Source organism: Trachypithecus francoisi, unplaced genomic scaffold (assembly GCF_009764315.1).
Source record: "Trachypithecus francoisi isolate TF-2019V2 unplaced genomic scaffold, Tfra_2.0 Lachesis_group0, whole genome shotgun sequence".
In the NCBI taxonomy this organism is placed as follows: domain Eukaryota; kingdom Metazoa; phylum Chordata; class Mammalia; order Primates; family Cercopithecidae; genus Trachypithecus; species Trachypithecus francoisi.
In genome coordinates, this window is record NW_022681453.1 from 88519730 (window position 1) to 88540695 (window position 20966).

A 20966-nucleotide genomic window follows, 5' to 3' on the forward strand; every position below is an offset into this window, starting at 1 on the left:
ACTATCTGACCCATTAAACAAATAGTTAGAGCGCCACCTGGTGTTTGTTCTGAAGTGGAATGTGGTTTTAAAGGTCCCAACACGCCCAGACACAAAAACCACATTTAATCTGGAAGGCACCCTATAGATTAGTAAATACTTAGTCCCATTCTGCAGAACTCCAAGGTTTTCAACGAGGCACCTTAGTGCCTGCTGTCTGAAGTCTGTTGCCCCTCAATCCCCTATTTTAAATACAGAGCTTTCAAGTTATATTTCATTCAGAACTAAAGACACTCTTTTGAAACCACTGTGTTTAGTCCAATTTTCACATTTTACAGTGAAAGAATATCAAAACCCAGAGAGACTAAATTGCATATCCAAGGATGGATTATTTCAGAAGAAAAAGTCTGACTTAAAATACACTGCTTTTTTTCCATTAAAGACATATTGCTAAATTTACAAAATTATAAAAGGCTACTAATCTTACCCAAAAAATCCACTACAACTGAAGTTATCCTTTACCTGTATTTAGAAATCTTTTTAAATTAGAAAAATCATGCACGGATGCTGAAGAAAGGAGGCAGATAAAACAGCATGTAAGCATAACACAAAATAAAGTGTGAAATCACCAGTCTGAACTTCACTACCCTCCCCGAGGGTCACCACTGACTAATGACTGGTCTTTCACTCTATCTATATTCATAGAAACACTTTTTTAAGGTATTTTTTTCATTCCATTAATTGGAAACAAACCTGACATATTGTTCTATTTGGTTTTTTTAACATCAAATCTGTCAGCACATCAAAATTTTTCCTGCATTTAAATACATGAAGTGTTGACAACAATGCTGCAATAAACACTTCACATGTACTTTCCCAAATATGTGTTCTAAACTCTATTTTACCTTCAATCTGACCTGCTTGTGTCTGAGCTCCCGTGTATGGTGGCTGCTGTGGCTGAACTCCTGGTGGGTGAGCTGCTGAGGAGGAGGAAGCAATGCTGTCGGGTGTTCCTGAACGATCTTCTGCAGGAGCACTGGGTGGCCCTGAATAGTCAAAAAACAAATCAGTTTAGTATCCGATACATGGCCTTCCCCCAGTAAGCTCAAGGAATAAATTTGGTTAAAAGATACTAAAAGTACTATAGAATAAGTATACAACCACAAATATGACTTTTTACATTAAATGTATGTACTTTATTTTTTCCTTTGTTCCAGTCTCTTAATCCAAAGCTTCCTTATAAAGTGGAAGTCCTTCCTTATAAAGTGTAAAGTACTATATTCCTGAGTCTTAACCTCTTCTTGCAAAAAAACAAAACTCATGTCTGCAATGCCAATATCCTCCTACTCCAAGCAAGGTATTCTGCATATCAACCAAAATTATCACTTCATTCTTCCAGGGTTCTTCACTGCCCATAAATTAAGTTCAACCCCCCAGTTTGGCATTAAGGGTCCAAACATTATTTCTCACAATTTCTCTTCTCACACGTCTCCCTTTCAGCTAAACTAACTTCTCCCAACTCCCATAACATATCTAATATTTTTTGACCTCTATTTCATTTATCACTGTTCTCTCCACTATACCCCATATATTTAAATATAACATTCACATATTTAAATATGACATTATTTAAAATCCAATTATAATTCCACACTTCTAGTAAGCCTTCTTGACTCATGAATACTTTTTCCACTAGTGAACTTCTGTCTAGTTTACTTTTATTAACCCATACTGACTTCTACTTTGCATTTCTGAACAGCTCCCCCTTTCACTCTTAAAGCCTCTGCGGTCTTTTGGCCGGGCTCCTAACCGTTGACTGTTTTTGTCTGCCTCACAAGGCCTAGCACTCTAACTTACGTATGGAGACACTGTAATTCTTCCAAAATAATGAACACAGAAATGAACGGAGAGAATATACTACAGTTCCAATGCTGTGACAGTCAAAAAACAGATTCTGAGGACAATGTAAATATGTCTTATTCCTTTAAATTCTTTCTGCTTTAGCAATGCAGAAGAGTGGTTAAAAGCATAGGCTTTGGAGCTAGACTACCTAGGTTCAAATCCTAGTGCTGTCACTCACTAGCTGTGTAACTCTGGAGATGTTACATCATCTCTTTCTGTGCCTCAGTTTCCTCATCTGTGCAAAGGATATACTAATTCCTATTTCATAAGGTTATTGTGAGGATTATGAGTTAACAAGAGCTTATGGCACGGGTTTATAAAAGGAATTATACAGCAAAAGCTTATAAAAGTGACTACTACTCAGAAAGTTCCATATAAGTACTTGCTATTATCAGCAGACTAATTTCTCTAAGGGCAAACCTCTATCTTCTGCTCTGATGTATCCCCAGAACTTACCACAGTATTAGGCACAGGTGACAGCTGACAGTCCAAGTATTAATAAGAACCTAAACTAGGATATAATAGTGGTAATGCAAGAGAGACTGATGATTGCCAGAATAAAATCGACGATGGTTTCTATCTACCACCATTTTACTTAAATTTATATCTATGTAGATAAATACATATACACATTCTTCCTATAAAAGACACTATGTTATTAGCCTAAATATATACGTATTTGTTACTTTGGCTCCTCTTTCCTCCCTTATATGTAATTTATGACACTTAATGTTCATTCCATCTTTGTAATATTTTATCCCTCGTTCCCATTGCCACATTCATTATTGTAATAAGCCATATTTTTATCACATCACACCTGAAGAACTACAAAAGTATCCTGGCCATGTGTACAGTTTTTCCGACTATAATTCAACACACAAAGCTGTGAGAAAAACAGTCTTCAAATAATGTGAATCATAATAATATTATTCTACCTGGAATACAGTACATTTAAATCAAAATTTAAAAGTCTGACCTCATCAGATTTTCACACAATTTTATTTAGTGAGTAATTCCATGAAAGTCTCTAAGAAATACAAAATGAATAGACTATATATACATTTCCAACTACTGATAAAGGCAAAGTAAATCCATCAGATAAACTCTCCCCCACGTAACAACTAAAAACATGAACAAAAGAACTATTTGAAATAACTGAAAGTCAACCAGACACCAGAGTTTACCCCAATAAAACTAGAATGGATAAGAATTAAAAGCGCTGACCTCTGCAGCTCCAATGGCAGAAAACCACAGTGTTAACCACCTCATGGCTGGACAAGCAGCTTAAGATTTAGGAGGAAAATCCCTGAGGTGAGGGTGGCACTGAAAGGGTAAGACCCAAAATCTAGGTATATATACTCTGCCCAAATCCCCAGCTGACTGTAGGGCTGGGAGAGCGGAAGAGGATATCTCAAGAAGGCTCAGAGAAAAAGCAGCACCTGGAGCAAGCTGAAAGGACTGAGCATACATATCAGCTGCTATACACCATAGGGAGAAAGGAGGAGTAGTTTTGAGTATGTGAAAGTTATCAAAACCAAAATGAAATCATTAATGTTAAAAAATATAAAAAACTCTGATATGGCCATGAAGAGAGGATTCTTAGAAAAACTATCACAAAAGAGTTCAAAAACCACAAGCCTACACAAAGGCCATCACAACTTTGCAAAAATAAATAAATCAATACTTCTGTGACTGTGAGGACATCTGCCCAGAAACTGCCTGTCCAACCTCAGACTGGCATCACTCTTGCTAATGATCTTTGTAGCCATCAATAATTATTTCAAAACAATTACGTTTTCTCCTCATTTTTTCCTTTAAAAACCTTTGCCTGACTTTACCTCACTGAATACACACATAGTTTACTACGGCATGCATATTTTCAACGCAATGCTCTATTCCCAAATACCTTTTTCTTTTAGAGAGCCCTTTTCTGTTTGTTATTTATGTTGATAAAGTCCACACAAATGTACTCCCTGCCAGATCCTCAAAAGACTATAAAGAATCCCAAGTCACTACAATATATTAACCAGAATGTCTAGTTTTCGACCAAACACTATTAGACAGGCAAAGAAACAGAAAAATGTGACCCTACTGGAGTTGGGGAGTGTGTGTGGGGGAGAGGAACCCAGTCAATAGAAACTGACTCCAAATGGGTCCAAGTGTTAGATGTTGCAGATAACATTTTAAAGCAGCTATTCTAAATATTTTTAAAGAATCAAACATAAATACATTCAAACAATTAAAGGAAAATGTAGTCTTAACGAATGTAAAATAATCTCAACAGAAAAACAGAAACTATAAAAACTCAATGGAAATTCTAGAACTGAAAGCACAATTAAATAATTCACTAGAAAGGTTCAACAGTATATTAGAAATCACAGCGACCCTGAAGAGTTCAACAGAAATCACCCAACCTGAAGAACAGAGAAGACTGAAGAACAATGAACCTTCATGACCCATGAGACAGTATCAAGCTCTCCAATGTATGTTATTAGAATCCGAAAAGAGAAAAAGAAGCGGGAAAAAATAATGAAGAAATTACAACCAAAAGTTAAAAAGAATAAAACAATATAGGTACTGCTTTAAGGTTAAAAACTTGTTTATATAAAAATCCACTCTATACTCAAGCAATTTAACCAGAAAATCTACATATAATTTTCAATTTCTCTAAGAGAAAAGACAAATCAAATATAATTCCAATACTGCAACTAATCAAATTATAAAATAGTTCAGATTTTTTAAAACTTTCTAAATTTTACTTTCAAAAATTTACTTGAACCCAACAGTGGTTTTTCTTTAAGGGGGAGGGTGCTACTGTTGGGGAGAGGACATAAGAAAGCCTTCTGAGTACTGGAAACAATCTACATCTTAATCTAGTTAGTCTTTTACATAAGTGTACAAATATGTAAAAACTTGTTAAACAGAACACTTAAGATTTGTGCACTTCACCATATCCAAGTTATTCTTCAATTAAAGAAAGAACGAAAGAGAAGAAAGGAAAGATGAAGGAAAGGAAGGGTATAAAGGAGTTGGAAACTAACTTACCTGAAACCTGATCATCTGTTAAGCCAAACGCTGACATAACATTTTTATTGATTTCATCTTGGTTTTTTAAAGGATCAAAAGCAGACATACTTGCTGCCATAACCTGAGTAGACTGTTTTCCAGAAGAATCAGAAGCAGGCTTTTCTTCCCTACCATCCACAGTATCTGCAAGAAGAGAGGAATAAACAAAAACGTGTTTCCTTTTTATCTAGACTCAGTAAGGCCTAAATGTACAAGATAGGGAAATAACGTATGTGTACAACCATAGTCTGGAATGTTAAGTATGTCTGAATATAAGATTATAAATCATTTTACTTTCTTTACACTTTTTTGTATTTTTACTTCTAGTACCAGGGAGGAGAGGGCAAAAAGAAACAAGATGAACAACAGCTTTTCCAAAAAAGTTATTTACCTCCTTTCGTAAGAAGTATTAGATGAAAAAAATACAAGCTCCTGGATAAAGAGAAACATTTTGCTGTTTTGGTTTTTTTTGGAGCCCAATGACCTATATCCTAGTATCAGATACCCACTGGGCACTCTGGAAATAACAACTATAGGAACTAAGGCTTTATTTTATAAAAAGAAACTTAACTAAGGTTATAATCTCAAATTTTACACTTCATTTTTACTATCTAGTGGTCCACTATTAAATTACATGGAAATCAAGCCAACCATAATTAATTCATCATCTTCCATAAATGGCACATTAAAAACATTTTTGAATTTGCTACCTTCTATTTTAGTATGTATTACTTACTAAAATACTTATTCAAATGCTTACAGATAAAATGATGTATATGGGATCTGCATCAAAATAATACAGGAGGGGAGCCGGGTGCAATAGCTCATGTCTGTAATCCCGGCGGGAGGCCAAGGTGGGTAGATCACTTGAGGCTAGGAGCTCAAGACCAGGCTGGCAAAACCCCATCTCTACCAAAAATACAAAAATTAGCCAGGCACAGTGATGCACGCCTGTAATCCCAGCTACTCAGGAGGCTGAGTCACGAGAATCACTTGAACCCAGGAGGAGAAGTTTGTAGCGAGCTGAGATCCTAGCACTGCACTCCAGTCTAGGTCACAGGAGTGGTAGAAATGTGTGTAGCATAATTACATGATACCGTAAGTTGGTAACTGTTGAAATTGTATGTGGGTTTATGGGATTCATTATAATGTCTACTTTCGTATATACTTAAACTTTTCTATAATAAAATGGTTAAAACAACAACAACAAAAAAACAAAATGTTAAATATTATGAGCAGGTTAAATTTAAAATCATGCTTTTCTTCTAAGGATATTAAGATATTCCACAGGCATTTATACTACTGTCTTTCGAAAGAAAGAGTTCAAGAATAAGCTACATTTTACAAATAGGAATCCAAGTCCAAGATACAAAAGACATCAAAACAAACAAAACACAGGAACAAGTAAACAAAAGGACTGTTGTTAACCATTTACTCAATTAAGGAGCAATGATTATCACTTTTGTTACCAAGTAAGTAAATGAACATCTGTTCTTAGATCACTCCTGTAATCAATACAAAATGTATCTTCTGAAAAAAACTAAGTGCTAAATGGAATATAAGTACCCACAGCGCACACTGGCTGGCAGCTCATTCATTCCTAACATACCATTCCAGGCTACCCTAATATTTTCTAAGTTTTTGGAAAAGGAAAACCCCTAGAAGTATTCCTTTAAAACACATCTACCAGTTATCTACCTTCCCTACCAAGTTCCTTCCTCTAATCCCAAGAGCATACCACATCAGTCTTACAAATTGTTTCCCCTCACATCTCACTACCTATGCCTCTTTTCACTTATCACAAACCAAAACGATCAGGAAACACACTATATGTCCTACTACTTGCTCCATTAGCTGCTGGAGATACCGCCAACAGGTCAATCTTCTATCTAAGGTAGTTTACACATCATTTGCCTCTTGGAGGAAAACAAGCATCCAAGAACCGCTGTAATAGAGAGCTGAAGACCACAGGCGGCCACATTTCTTGGTGAGGATAATCCACAGGTTCTAAATAGCACTGACAGCTGATTTGGCAATTTCATTTTGTGGACTATTTTGTGGGCTATTTCATTTTGTGGACTAGATTTCAGTTTCTGATGTAGGGCTCTTTTTTTTTTTTTTTTAAATTAGAACTATCTCTAAAAATAAAATGCAGATTGTATTATTCTTATATCATCTTATCATCAGATACGTCACACAGGACACAATAACTAGAAGATGGCCATACAAGAAAACAACACATGGCATGACTTCCAAGATGCAGAGAAGAAACCAATTTTAACATCTTTTACGTTAACATAGGTAAAAAGCTAACAATAATATGTATAAAAATATAGAAACAAAGAATGAAGCATAAACAGTAGCAAGAAAGAGGTGAGGAAAAAGTTTCACCTGAATCAAAAAATTCATAAATCCATTCCTGAGAGTAGAATGCGGGCCCCTGTAGCTAATTTCTGAACAGTACTGGCTATACTGGTTAAATTCTCATCTACATTTCTTAATATTTTGCAGATGGTTAAATCCCCTGAAATTATATGCAAATGTTGTGTCAGTATCTATGAATTCTTCTAGAAAAATTGTCCCCTTATGCTCTGAAATAGAAGTGGAACTAGAAATCACTAATCAATCACCAAATATTTATTAACCATCTATCATTAACATAATTCCACATGATTATTAGAAGACAGGAAGGGAGAAATGATGGAAAATACGTCTTTATTTAAACTGTAACTAAAATAAAAACAGAAAACAAAAACTCCCAAATTATTTAACGGCCAAAAACAGAACACATGCCGTTTATCCACAAAAATTATCTCGTGTTAAGCCCTTTACATGCAGTCATCCAGACCAGATTTTTTTAAATTACTATTTCACAATATGGACAGTTTTAAACATATGAAAATTATAAGCAAACAAAGAATTTGTAAAAAATAATAAGAGTTTTCTTTAAAAGCAACATCTAAGAATCTTAGAAGAAGAAAGCAGTTTTTTAACTCTACTTTCAAGTCATAACACATACTTAAATTTCAGTCCACATTTTAAAATACATTTGGTCCCAAAATTATGTCAGTTCCAAATGTCGATACTTCTAGGTTTATCTTAACACGAATAGTACATGTCATCTATAAAACGGGGAAAAAAAAGTTTTTCTTTAAATATTATTAAAAATTGTGTTTCAACTTTACAATGTACCATTTTTAATGAATATTACTAATCTAAGTGATTTTTAGTTAAAACTACTTCCAACACTACGTAATATTCATGAAATGATTTTCAATTCCCAAGGTTCATTACTTATCTATTATACTAAAAAGGTTCATGTGTCAAGAGGATTTGAAAACTGACCTGTGTAATAAACCCAAAAGTCTAAGACTAGTTGTGAAAGAATCACCCAGAAAACACTTTAAAAATGGGATTTCCGGGTCCTAAACTCCAGTAGGTCTATGATGAGATCCAGGAATTGGTATAATGAAACCTCCTAGTAATCTTGATGAACAGCAAGGTTTAGCAACACTGACACAAATACTAGTAGAGAGGTAGAGGAACAAGAGTGACACTGGGGGTGCCATCCTTCTCCCACTTTAAAAGAGTTTTTACAAACTTCCAAAAAGACATAAGAACAATAAATCAGAATACAATGGATTCAGGGTTTACCATTTTCAGGAATATTGGTGGAAGGTCCAAGTTCTCCAGGTGGTTCCAAGCTATCCAATAAACGATTCACTTTATTTCGAAGTTCTATCAGTTCTCGACGGAGATATTTGACCTGACTTGATTCAAGGGGTCTTGGTTGGCCATTAACTGAAATGAAAACATTTATTTGCTTAAAATTAGAAGTTCATGAATAAGTATATTAATAATATGCAACAAGGAAAAATAAATACAATTCCTTTAAAATAACAAAAAGAAGATATCAATGTAATGGAGTAACTTTTTTTAAAAAAAGGAATTCTCTATGGCTAATAACTTATTATGGAAAAAAAGTCAAATGATTTGATGCCAGACCAAATGATTTTTAGTTGACTGAAAAAAATGAATTCCTTCATTCAGCAACAAACACTGTCAACACTCAGGTTATTTTTAAAAAGAAAAGAAAAAAAAGTGACACAAGGCTCTGATTGCAAACCCCAACACAGGAGTTCAAAAACTAAACTAAAATGCTTTACGCATTGCCAGTATACATACATACAAACTCCTGAAGCACCTAATTAGAAAAGGCCATCTATGTGAAAATAAAAGTTCAAGGCAATTCTTTGTTAAATGTTTCAAAATCAAACCACCAATTATAAGCTTTTAGAAGAAAACTCACCAGTAATTCACATACTCCCTGCACAGCTATGAAGTTCAATACAATCTCCTATCTACATCAATTAATTATTGGTTTTCACTTAGTATTACTGTTTTTTCTCCAATATTTGAGGAGAAAAATAGCTCCTAGCAGCCAGAAACTGGTCTGGTACAGTAAGATAGGCCTTAGTGTTGCTAGAAGCTGGCCTGGCACTCACAGGTAGGCTGTGGTGTTCTCCTGTTGAACATAAATATTTCAAAGAACACCAACATCACAGAAGACTATCATCTGTATAGATCAACAGTCCATAACCATGTCAAAACTCAGACAAAAACAAGAACGCTGACCACACCAGAAAAAGGACCAAACAACCTTTCATCCTGGCATATTAATACGAGTGACTGCTACTGCTTTACCAACTACAGCTTTAGCCTCAATTCATTCCTCCCACCCTCCAGATAAGATTTAGTAAGGTTTATTCCTCTCACCTTCTAGATAATATTTGGTAAGATATCCAATCATAGAATCATCTCTACTTCCTAAGAGCATCCAGTGCAAAGTTGTACTTCCTTGAACCTTATCCAAAATCAGCTAACACAAACCCAAGCCCAACAAAAAAATCCTTTTCTAACATATTTGTAAAACATCCTATTGTTCTCCACGGTATTCATTCTCCCTTGCTGCAGTAAGTCTGTAAACCCAACTTCATTCAACTACACGTGTGCTCCTGGTAGTCTTTGGAGCACACTGATACATCTTACGAGAACGTTTAAGAACCTTGCACTTACATGCCTAGTATGGCCTATCATCTGTTATTATCTACTTAGTGGGTTTAAGAGCACTAAGCTCCAAATTATATTCAATAAGAAGTTTAAATTAACTAAGTTTAAGTTGATTAAGTTAATATTAGTTGTCAGCTTGATTAGATTGAGGAATGCCTAGATGATTGGTAAAGTACTGTTCCCAGGTGTGTCTCTGAGGGTGTTACCAGAAGAGACTGACATTTGAATCAGTGAACCAGGAGAGGAAGACCCATCTTCAGTGTTGGTGGGCACCACCCAATCAGCTGCCAGTGCAGCTATGAGAAAACAGGCAGAAGAAGATAAGTTTGCTTGCTGGGTCTTTAGCTCGCTCTCCCTTCCTATGCCAGATGCTTGCTTCCATTCCTCCTGCCCTTGGACATCAGACTCCAGGACAAGAAACTCCAGTTTTGGTCTTTGGACTCTAGGGCTTGTATTAGCAGCTTCTCAGGGGACTCTCGGGCCTTTGGCAACAGACAAAGGCTGCACTATCAGCTTCCCTGGTTTTCAGGCTTTTGGACTTGAACTGAGTCACTGAGCCACTATCAGCATCAGCTTCTCTCTTTCTCCAGCTTGCAGATGGCCTATCCTGGGACTTCGCCTTGTAATCACCTTGCAATTCTCCCTTAAAAAACTCCCATGTATCTTATTGGTTCCATCCCTCTGGAGAACCCTAGTACACATAATAATGTATTTTCATTAGTGTGAATATAATTGGAAGACTTTAATGAACCATTTCAAGCACACAACAAGATAAACTTACTAAACACCCATCTTTGTTAAAGCTTAATATATATTTATATTTTTTTCCAGACAGAGTCTTGCTCTGTCACCTAGGCTGTAGTGCAGTGGCCTGATCCCAGCTCACTGCAACCTCTGCCTCCTGGGTTCAGCAATTCTGCCTCAGCCTCCCAAGTAGCTGGGACTACAGGCGTGCACCACTACGCCCAGCTAATGTTCTTCTTTTTTTTGGTAGAGACAATGTTTCGCCATGTTGGCCAGGCTGATCTCGAACTCCTGAACTCATGATCTGCCCACCTTGGCCTCCCAAAGTGATGGGATTACAGGTGTGAGACACCACGCCTGGCCAAACCTTAATATTTTTTTCATCTTTGCTCCTAACCACTAAGAAATGAAACAACACAGACATAATCAAATCTCCCAGAGTACCTTTCCTTAAAACCCATTCCCCTACTTGATTTTAAATAATTTTATGTTTCGTCCAAAACAATCTAGACTGTTAGATTTATTCCAACTATGTTTCCTTGTATATAATTATAATTGGTATGTTAGTTACATTTATAATCCTTTTATATTAGGCACACAGCAGTTGTTCTATGTAACAAATGCCCCCATATGAGGTAAAATAATTCCCTTTTGACCAGGCGTAGTGGCTCACGCCTGTAATCCCTGCACTTTGGGAGGCCGAGGTGGGTGGATCACGAGGTCAGGAGATCAAGACCATCCTGGCTAACATGGTGAAACCCCGTCTCTACTAATAATACAAAAAAAAAATTAGCGAGGCGTGGTGGTGGGCGCATGTAGTCCCAGCGACTCCGGAGGCTGAGGCAGAATGACGTGAACCCGGGAGGTAGAGCTTGCAGTGAGCTGAGATAGAACCACTGTACTCCAGCCTGGGCGACAGTGAGAGGCTCCGTCTCAAAAAAAAGAATTCCCTTTTATTCATAGTTTGCTATGACTTTTCAACATGATTGAGATATGAATGGCTTTTCTTTATCTAGAGATGATTCAGTTTTTCTCCTTTAATTTGTTATATAGAAAGTAGTGGCCGGGCGCGGTGGCTCAAGCCTGTAATCCCAGCACTTTGGGAGGCCGAGACGGGTGGATCACGAGGTCTAGGAGATCGAGACCATCCTGGCTAACATGGTGAAACCCCGTCTCTACTAAAAAAATACAAAAAAACTAGCCGGGCGATGTGGCAGGCGCCTGTAGTCCCAGTTACTCGGGAGGCTGAGGCAGGAGAATGGCGTAAACCCGGGAGGCAGAGCTTGCAGTGAGCTGAGATCCGGCCACTGCACTCCAGCCCGGGCTACAGAGCCAGACTCCGTCTCAAAAAAAAAAAAAAAAAAGAAAGTAGTATGTGATTTTCTAATTTAAAGCAATCTTAGACTCCTTAGGTGAGCAATTTTGACAATGGTGTGTTTTAATATTCACTGATGAGTTTGATTTGTAAATATTACTTAATATTTTCTATCTATGATCGTAAGTGACACTGGTCTTTATTTTCCCTGGCTGGTTTTCATGTTAATGTTATATTAACCCCACAAAATGAATTAGTACATATTCCCTCTTTGCCTATGCTCTTGAATAGTTTGTATAATTTAGAATCATCTGTTCCTTAAGTATTTGGTATAATAGTTGGTCCAATTTCTTTAATGTTAATTGGGGCAATCAAATTTTCTATTTCTTGAAATAGTACATTAAATTTCCCTAAGAAATTGTCCATGTCACCTGAGTTTTCAAATTTAAATAAAGGAATTCATGGTATATATAATATAAATTTTTAAAGTTTCTACTATAAACCTTTCATTTCTAACATTGCTTATTTGTGCCTTGTTTCTCCTTAACTAATCCTCATAAAGGTTTGCCAACAGCATCTTTTCAAAATTGTTGATCCTAACAATTCCGATTTCTAGTTCACGTCTCTTTATTATTTCCTTCCAAGTTATTTGAGCTTTGTCCTTCTGTAACTGTTTGAATACCTCCAAAACTTTCCAATCCAGTTTACTAATATAAGTATCTAAGGCTGTAAGTACTACTCTAAGTACAGCTTTAGCATTCTCTAAAAACTTGGTTACACAGAAGTCATTACCTACTTATTTCTAATTCCCATTATTATTTCTTCTTTGACTTATTTAAAACTGTATTTGTCTCCAAAAGTAGGGAAATTTGGGTTACATATTCTGTCCAATGTTCTCTAAAGAGGCCAGAGAATACGACCTTTAAGATATCTATTCTCTGTTATATCTTGGAATTTTCTGGAAGACTTGATTTACAGTCAACTTCTATAATGCACTATAAGTACTCAAAAACAAACAAACAAACAAAAAACTGTATTTCTCCCTAACTGCTAGATGTAGAAGACCAAGGCTGTTTGAGCCTGCTTGATTTATCAGCTCTTCCATAATTGTACATTTATTGATTTATCTTTGTTCTGCCAATTTTTCTTAGGGGAAAACATCTAAAGCTAACACGTATAAGTGTTCAGATTGTTATACAGTTGCAGTGAATTATTCTTTTTATCATCATCGAGTAACTATTACTACTCAAGTTTTTATACAAGTCTATTCTATTAATAACCAGCTTTCTTTGCATTTGTCTAGTCTCTTTTTCTAGCCCTTTACTTTCGAGCTTTGCATAATAATATTTTATGTCTCTTGGAAGTAGCATGGAACTGAATTTTTTTTAAACTCCATTAAGAGATTATTTTAACTGATATATGTAGTCAATTTCTGTGTACTGTGATTAGTATTTTGTTCTATCTATTAAGCTTTCTATTTCTTTTATTCTGCCACCACTTTCTACTGAACTGAACGGGTACCCTTTTGTTTTCTTTTTTTCTCCTTTCCTGACAATGTCTAATTTTTCAATAATAACTCTTACATGTATATATCATGCATACTTCTGCATTTGTAGTATGCAATTTAAAAAATCTAAAGTTAATTACAATCTTCCTCCCAAATAAGTCCTTAAAATATTTGTATTCCTATCATCCCTTCCTTTCTTACATATTATTGCCCAGTATTCTTGTCCCAAATTGTTTTTATTCCCTAAAACTATTAATTTTTTGTTAACAATCGATGCTCATTAAAACGTACACATTAATTTCATTAGTGCTTCCCAATCCCCTGATAGCCCAAGACTTAAGAGTTAAGCTTCCTTGACTTTTCCTGTATCAAGGGAAAAGCTTTTCTAAAATATTGGTTTTGAAAGCTTACCCTACTGAGGGCCTGGGATCAAGCAACAGTTTATCTGCTCACATTGCTTCTTGCATCCTTCACCACCTTCTGAACTAAATTTCCTTCTTGATGAAGACCACTGTTAAATTATTTTAACAAGGGTCTGTGAGTGGTAAATTCTCAGTCTGTCAAAGTATTTGTACTTCTCCTCATTCGTGAAAGTTAGTGGAGTATAGGGTGCTACTTTTCTAGTTATTTTTCTTAACTGTTTGCAACTGTGATACTACCGTATTTTAGCTTCTATTATTACTATGAAGAAGTCTACCAACAGTCTAATTGTGTCATATGTGATCAGTCTTATTCTCTCTGGCTACTTTTAAGGTAATCTCTCTGTCTTAGACATTTTCCAGTTGCATGACAATATGTCCAGCAGGGATCTGCCTTTACTTATCCCTGCTCAAGGCTCCCTGTGCCTTCTGAATCTGAGGGTTTATATCTTTTATATATTTCTGAAAATTTCTTTAGTCATTACCTCAACATGTTTCCACTCCCCCATTCTCTCCTTCTTGAAACTCTGAATAGAAATATTCTGGATGTTCTCATTTTCACCTTCTCTTTGCCTGTGTTTTTGTGCTTAACTCTGTAATTTATTTGGATTTCCTTTGCAGTTCACTAATTCTCTTTTTAGCTATGACTAATGTGTTTAACCTATCCACTTAGTGTTTAATTTCAATGATTATATTTCTCATTTCCAAGTTACTTTAAGTTCTTTTTAAAATCTATTTATTCTTGTTCCATAGCACAATAGCACCTTGCTCTTACATTCTTGTTTTTTTGTTTTTTATTTCCTGAGATGGTGTCTCGCTCTGTCACCCAGGCTGGAGTGCAGTGGCACGATCTCGGCTCACTGCAACCTCCGCCTCCTGGGTTCAAGCAATTCTCCTGCCTCAGCCTCTCAAGTAGCTGGGACTACAGGCGCCCACCACCACAGCTGGCTAATTTTTTGTATTTCAGTAGAGACGGGGTTTCACCGTGTTGCCCAGGCCAGTCGCGAACTCCTGCGCTCAGGCAATCTGTCCACCTTGGCCTCCCAAAGTGCTGGGATTACAGACATGAGTCACCATGCCTGGCCACTTTTATATTCTTATTCCTTCTTTTATGTCTTAAATAACTTTTAATTTTGTAGACTATCACATATATTAACAAAAGTTCTTGAAAATCTAATCCTACTATTAGTTGTGTCCAGTGGTTCTTGCTTACATGACAGTTTCGTGTGTCTTACAGTTTTGTCTGTGAGAAACCTATGTGACCTGGATTGAGAATACACCCCTCAAAAGAGATTTTGACCTTTCTTCTGAGATTTTTCTAAAATGGTAACATCTGGGCTTCGGAGTTACCAAACTACACGGATAGTTTAAATTTAAACCCAGCTCACTTAAGGACCACAATTATGAATCCTCAAGGGATACTTCCCAAGCCCCTGATGGCCCAAGGTATAAGAGTCAAGCTTCCTTGACTTTTCCTGTATCAAGGTAGACTTTTCTAAAATATTGTTTTTGAAAGCATGGCCTACTAAGGGACTAGGACCAAGGGCCTACACCATGTAGACACCAGATGGCAATTCCTTAAATTATGGAGGCTAAAATCTCTACTATCACCACCAAGAACACCCCAAGTTTCAGCTTTTGGTACATCAGGCTTTAGTTCCATCTATTTTTCGTTACCTGGATATTTCCCTTACTTTCCTAGGCAAGCTGAGTTACAGAATTCAAAAAATACATTTGTAAGTTTATCTAGCAGATCCTGTTTAAAGTAAGGGTCTGCAGATTATCTAATCTGCTTTATGCCTAGTCAATAGTTAAGTATTTTACACTCAATACTGTAAAAAGATACCTTTATTTTAAGTAATTTTAAACAGTTTTTGTTATTTAACATTTAAATTCTGATTATTCATATTCATCCTTCCTAGATGGAGATGAAATAAATACAAATTAAATCAGTAGACCATGATTGTATTTCATACTGAACTTTAAGATTCATGCAACAAAATTTTAAAAAATGAAACACTAAACAAAACAACCGGAAAAAAGCGTACACACTTTATTTTTCACATAATCACACTAACGTTTCACTCTGTAATCTTTTCTGTCTTGTCCCTTAAAGTTCTGCCTTGCATATCTATTAAGATCTAAAAGATTAAAATTAGTCTTGCATTGGTTTTTATCAGAACTATTTTTAATCTTTAAGTACTCCTTGGGAAATACTGTCTAAAGCAAGAGCCCCCAACCCAGTGCTGCTCTGTGGCCTGTTAGGAACCAAACCGGGCCAGGCTGCACAGTAGGAGGTAAGTGGTGGGCTCTGCCTCCTGTCAGTTCAGCAGTGGCATTAGATTCACATATGAGTGTGAACCCTATTGCAAACTGCACATGCAATGTGGAAGAGTTTCATCCCGAAACCTTCTCCCGCTGACCTCCCCACCAACCCCCACCGTCCATAGAACTGTCTTACACAAAACCAGTTTCCGGTGCAAAAAGTTTGGAGACTACTGGTTTCAAGTATCAGACTTACATGTTAAGCCCTGAGAATAAGTAACAACATACTGTAATGTGAAAGAAAATAATTACAATTCAAAAATTCTAATACAGCTAAATTAAAACTATAATACTCTACCAAGGATAACTAAGTTATACCTGATTTCAAAAAAATAACATACTTAACACTCTGTTCTTACTGAATTAAACTTCCATCATTTGTTTAAAACATACATAGCCATAAGCTTCAAGTAACCTAAAACAACTACCTGGACACAAATAAATGTAATAATATTTGAATCAGTTATTGCTTACCTGAGTCTTTAAAAGGAAAAAAGCCAAACATCTTTAAAATACAATGAATAAAATAGTAAATTTATTAGAAAGTTTACTACTCACCAAATAATGTTAGTTTCAGTATCCTACTACACTGAATTGCAAAGGAAAGGTCAGAACTATCAAAAATTGTTATAAGATCTCCATCTGGAATTTAAAAAAAAAGTTTCAGATTTGTATAAGCAGTAAACTAGTAAAAATTTAAAATCCAAAATGTAGATTGTAGAACACAGTTGAACTCTCCCATAAAACCCTTAAACTTTAAAGGTTTGTCTAGCAAAAACGCATTTGTTCAAAAACACACCAAATCAGTTTTGCTTACTACTCTTACGGCAAGGTATTTACACATATCAACACGAAAAAATATAGCTAAAGTTAATGCATTAAGTGCCTTAATATTCACTAGTCACTAGGAGGAGATTCATAGACAGTAGTATCATAAATTGTTGGTTTAGACTGAAATCTTTTCATTCCAAAAAATTTACGTATTTTACCAAGAAATAAAAAAGTTTCCCAAAGTTCAAATCTTAATCATAGGTACAGTAAAACACTACTGTTGCAAAACTGCTTTAATGAATGGATAGTAAATCTTTCAGGTCACTGACCATTTTGATACTAAGATGAAAACAATCAACTCTTCCTAGAAAAATATTTATATATTCAAAACAATGCATATTTATGACCATGAAGTCCCCCAGATCTCAGGGATAAAGAATGCTATAATTAGCATACCAACTGTATGTGTCAAAAGCTTTCAAAGGGCCAAAGGAAAAATATGTTCTCTAAAGAAAGCAATAATAAAAAAGCAGCCAGAGACAAGGAGTTCATCAGGGACCTCTGCAGGGTATCTTCACAAACAGCAGGGTGGGGAGGAGTTCTGTCCTGGGGAGGCCACAAGACTACTTCTGGGATGCTCTGCTGCACCTATTTTTAACACGAATTAGGTGGATTTATTTCGGACAAAGATGACAAAACTGAGAACTTTATAACTGTTTTTAGCTCCTTATAGCCAGACCCACTTCCCGTAACATACCTGTTTAATGTTCAACTTTCATAAACACATTTTTAAAAGAAAATAAAGTATGTATGTAAAAAAAGAAAACTTCCTGTTACTTTTTTTCTTTTCTGAATCCTACAACAGAAACAGAGTTATCTCTGACGGCAGGAACTTCACCTAAGCCATCCCTCCACTCTACTAACAGAATCTAAGGGAGACAAAACAATCAAAAACTTTTTGGCCGAGTGTGGTGGCTGACACCTGTAATCCCAGCAGTTTGGGAGGCTGAGGTGGGCGGATCACCTGAGGTCAGGAGTTCGAGACCAGCCTGGCCAACATGGAGAAACCCCATCTCTACTAAAATTACAAAAATCAGCCGAGTGTGGTGGCGTGTGCCTGTAATTCCAGCTACTTGGGAGGCCAAGGCAGGAGAATCACTTGAACCTGGGAGGTGGAGGTGGCAGTGAGCCAAGATCACACCACTATACTCCAGCCTGAGCGACAGAGCAAGACTTTGTCTCAAAAAAAAAAAAAAAAAAACCATGAAATACAAAGTTGTAACTAAATGTGGAAGACAAATTACAACTCAAGCTAAGGGTCCACTAACTGTGACCAGGGGTCAAAATCCCTGTGTTGTTATAGGTCTGTGAATGAAAAATGGTTTTTACATTGTAAAAAAAGATAAGACAGAGGCCTTATGTGACCCACAAAGCTACAATAGTTATTATCTCTGATCTATTAAAGTTTGCTGACCTTAGACTTAACAAAAACAAGGTAGTTAAGAGAAAGCCAATCAATGAGGTCAGTTTGAGATAAATGCAAAGCATCTTCAAGTGAAAAAAGGCAGTTAAAGGCCAGGCACACTGACTCATGCCTGTCATCTCAGCACTTTGGCAGGCAAAGGCAGGAGGATCGCTTGAGCCCAGGAGTTCAGGACCAGCCTGGGCAACACAGTGAGAGCCCCATTTTGATAAACATTAAGAAGCAGAAGCTGAGTGCAGTGGCACATGCCTGCAGTCCCAGCTACATGGGAGGCTGAGCTGCAAGGACTGCTTGAGCCCAGCAGTTCAAGGCTTCAATGAGCCATGATCACGCCATTGCACTCCAGCTTAGGACACAGAGCAAGTCCCGGTCTCAAGACAAAAAAATAAATAAATAAATAAAAATTAAAAATTAAAAAAAGAGTTAAGGAAGTACTAGCCAGAGCAATTATGCAAGAGAAAAAAAATAAATGGTATCCAAATTGGAAAGGAAGAAGTCAAACTTTCCCTGTTTGCAGATGACATAATCTTATATACACAAAAACCTAAAAACTCTACCAAAACCCTTAGAACCAATAAATGAATTCAATAAAGTTGTCGGAAACAAAATGAATACACAAAAATAAGTAGTGTTTCTATACAAATACAAAGATTAAAAAAATGCAATCCCATTAACCATAGCTACAAAAATTTTTAAATATCGAGGAAGAAGTTGAACGAAGATGAAAAACCTCTACCAAAAAAAACACTGATGACAGAAACTGAAGAGCTGACATATGTAATGACACCCCATGCTTATAGATTAGAACAAATATCATTAAAACGACAAAACTACTCAAAGCAATTTACAGATTCAATTCAATCCCTATCAAACCACCAATAAAATTATTCACAATTTAAAAACAAATAATAAAACTTGTACAGAACTACATAAAACCCCAGACAGTCAGAGCAATACTAAGCAAAGAACAAAGCTGAAGGTGTAACACTTACTGACCTCAAAATACAGTACAAAGCTGTAGTAAGCACGGACTGGCATAAAAATGGACCCACAGAACAACAGAACTGACATAAAAACAGACCCATTGACCAAGAGAACACATAGATCAACAGAACACATAGAACAACGAAACAGAATAGAAAACCTGGAAATTAATCCATGTTATCTGTGGTCAACTGACTTTTGACAAAATCACCAAGACCACTCATTAGGAAAAGAATAACCTCTTTAATAGGTCAGGAAAAGATTTCATGAATAAGACCTCAAAAGTGCAGTAAATAAAAGCAAAAATAAATACAATTATCTCAAACTGGAAAGCTTTTCTGCACAGCAAAGGAAACAAGAGAGTGAAAAGAGAACTTACAGAATAGGAGGAAATACAACTACTCATCTGACAGAGGATGAATATTCAGAATATACAAGAAACTCAAACATCTCAACAGCTAAAAAACAAACAATCCAATTTTTAAATTGGCAAATGATCTGAACAGACATTTCTCCAAAAAAGACACAGAAATGGTCAATAAATATATGAAAAAATGCTCAACATCACAAATCATTAGGGAAATGCACACACATCAGGAAAATGAAGACCACAGTGAGGTTCACCCCAGTTAGGACGGTTATTATCAAAAAGACAAATAACAAATGCTGGCAAGAACGAAGAGAAAAGGGAACTCTTATATATTATTGGTAGGAATGTAAACAGTACAGCCACTAAGGAGAACAGTACGAAGGTTCCTCAAAAAACTATAAATACAACTAACACACGATTCAGCAATGCCACTACTGGGTATTTAACTAAAGGAAAAGAAACCAGTATACTGAAGAGACAGCTGCACTCACATGTTTACTGCAGCACTATTCACATTAGCCAAGACATGGAATCAACCTAAGTGTCTAACAACAGAAGAACTAATAAAGAAAATATGGTATATATACACAATGGAATACAATTCAGCCACAAAAAAGAATGAAGCCCTGTTATTCACAGCAACATGGATGGAACTGGAAGACATTAAGTTAAAAGGATACCACATGCTCTCTCTCATATGTGGAAGCTAAAAAAAGTTGATTGCATACAAGTAAAAAGCAGAAGAGAGGACAGGAGAGGCTGCGAAGGGAAGGGGAAAAGAGGGATAGGGAGAGATTTATTAAAAGATACAAAATTACAACAGATAGAAGTTGTTCCAGTGTTCTATAGCACTATAGGATGACTATAGTTAACAACAACATGTTATACAATTTCAAATAGCTAGAAGAATACTGAATGTTTCTAACCTAAAGAAATAAATATCTGAGGTGATGGATATGCAAATTATCCTGATCTAATCCCATTATATGTAATGAAACATTACTATGTACCCCATAAATATGCACAATTAT

At 36.1% G+C, this 20966-nt stretch overlaps 1 protein-coding gene across 6 annotated transcripts in view; it reads right to left on the minus strand.

Moving 5' to 3' along the window:
* Window positions 1-20966, minus strand: part of TFG (trafficking from ER to golgi regulator) — a 39760-nt gene that overhangs the window by 11422 nt on the left and 7372 nt on the right. For 5 of the 6 annotated variants that reach the window (XM_033211468.1, XM_033211464.1, XM_033211466.1 and 2 more), the window contains exons 3-6: window positions 16886-16969; window positions 8602-8748; window positions 4927-5091; window positions 885-1025 (exon numbers count right to left, since the gene is read on the minus strand). In XM_033211468.1, coding sequence (XP_033067359.1) covers window positions 885-1025; window positions 4927-5091; window positions 8602-8748; window positions 16886-16969 — 537 coding nt within the window. The remainder of the gene's footprint in view (window positions 1-884; window positions 1026-4926; window positions 5092-8601; window positions 8749-16885; window positions 16970-20966) is intronic. The other variant, XM_033211470.1, reaches the window with a different exon arrangement.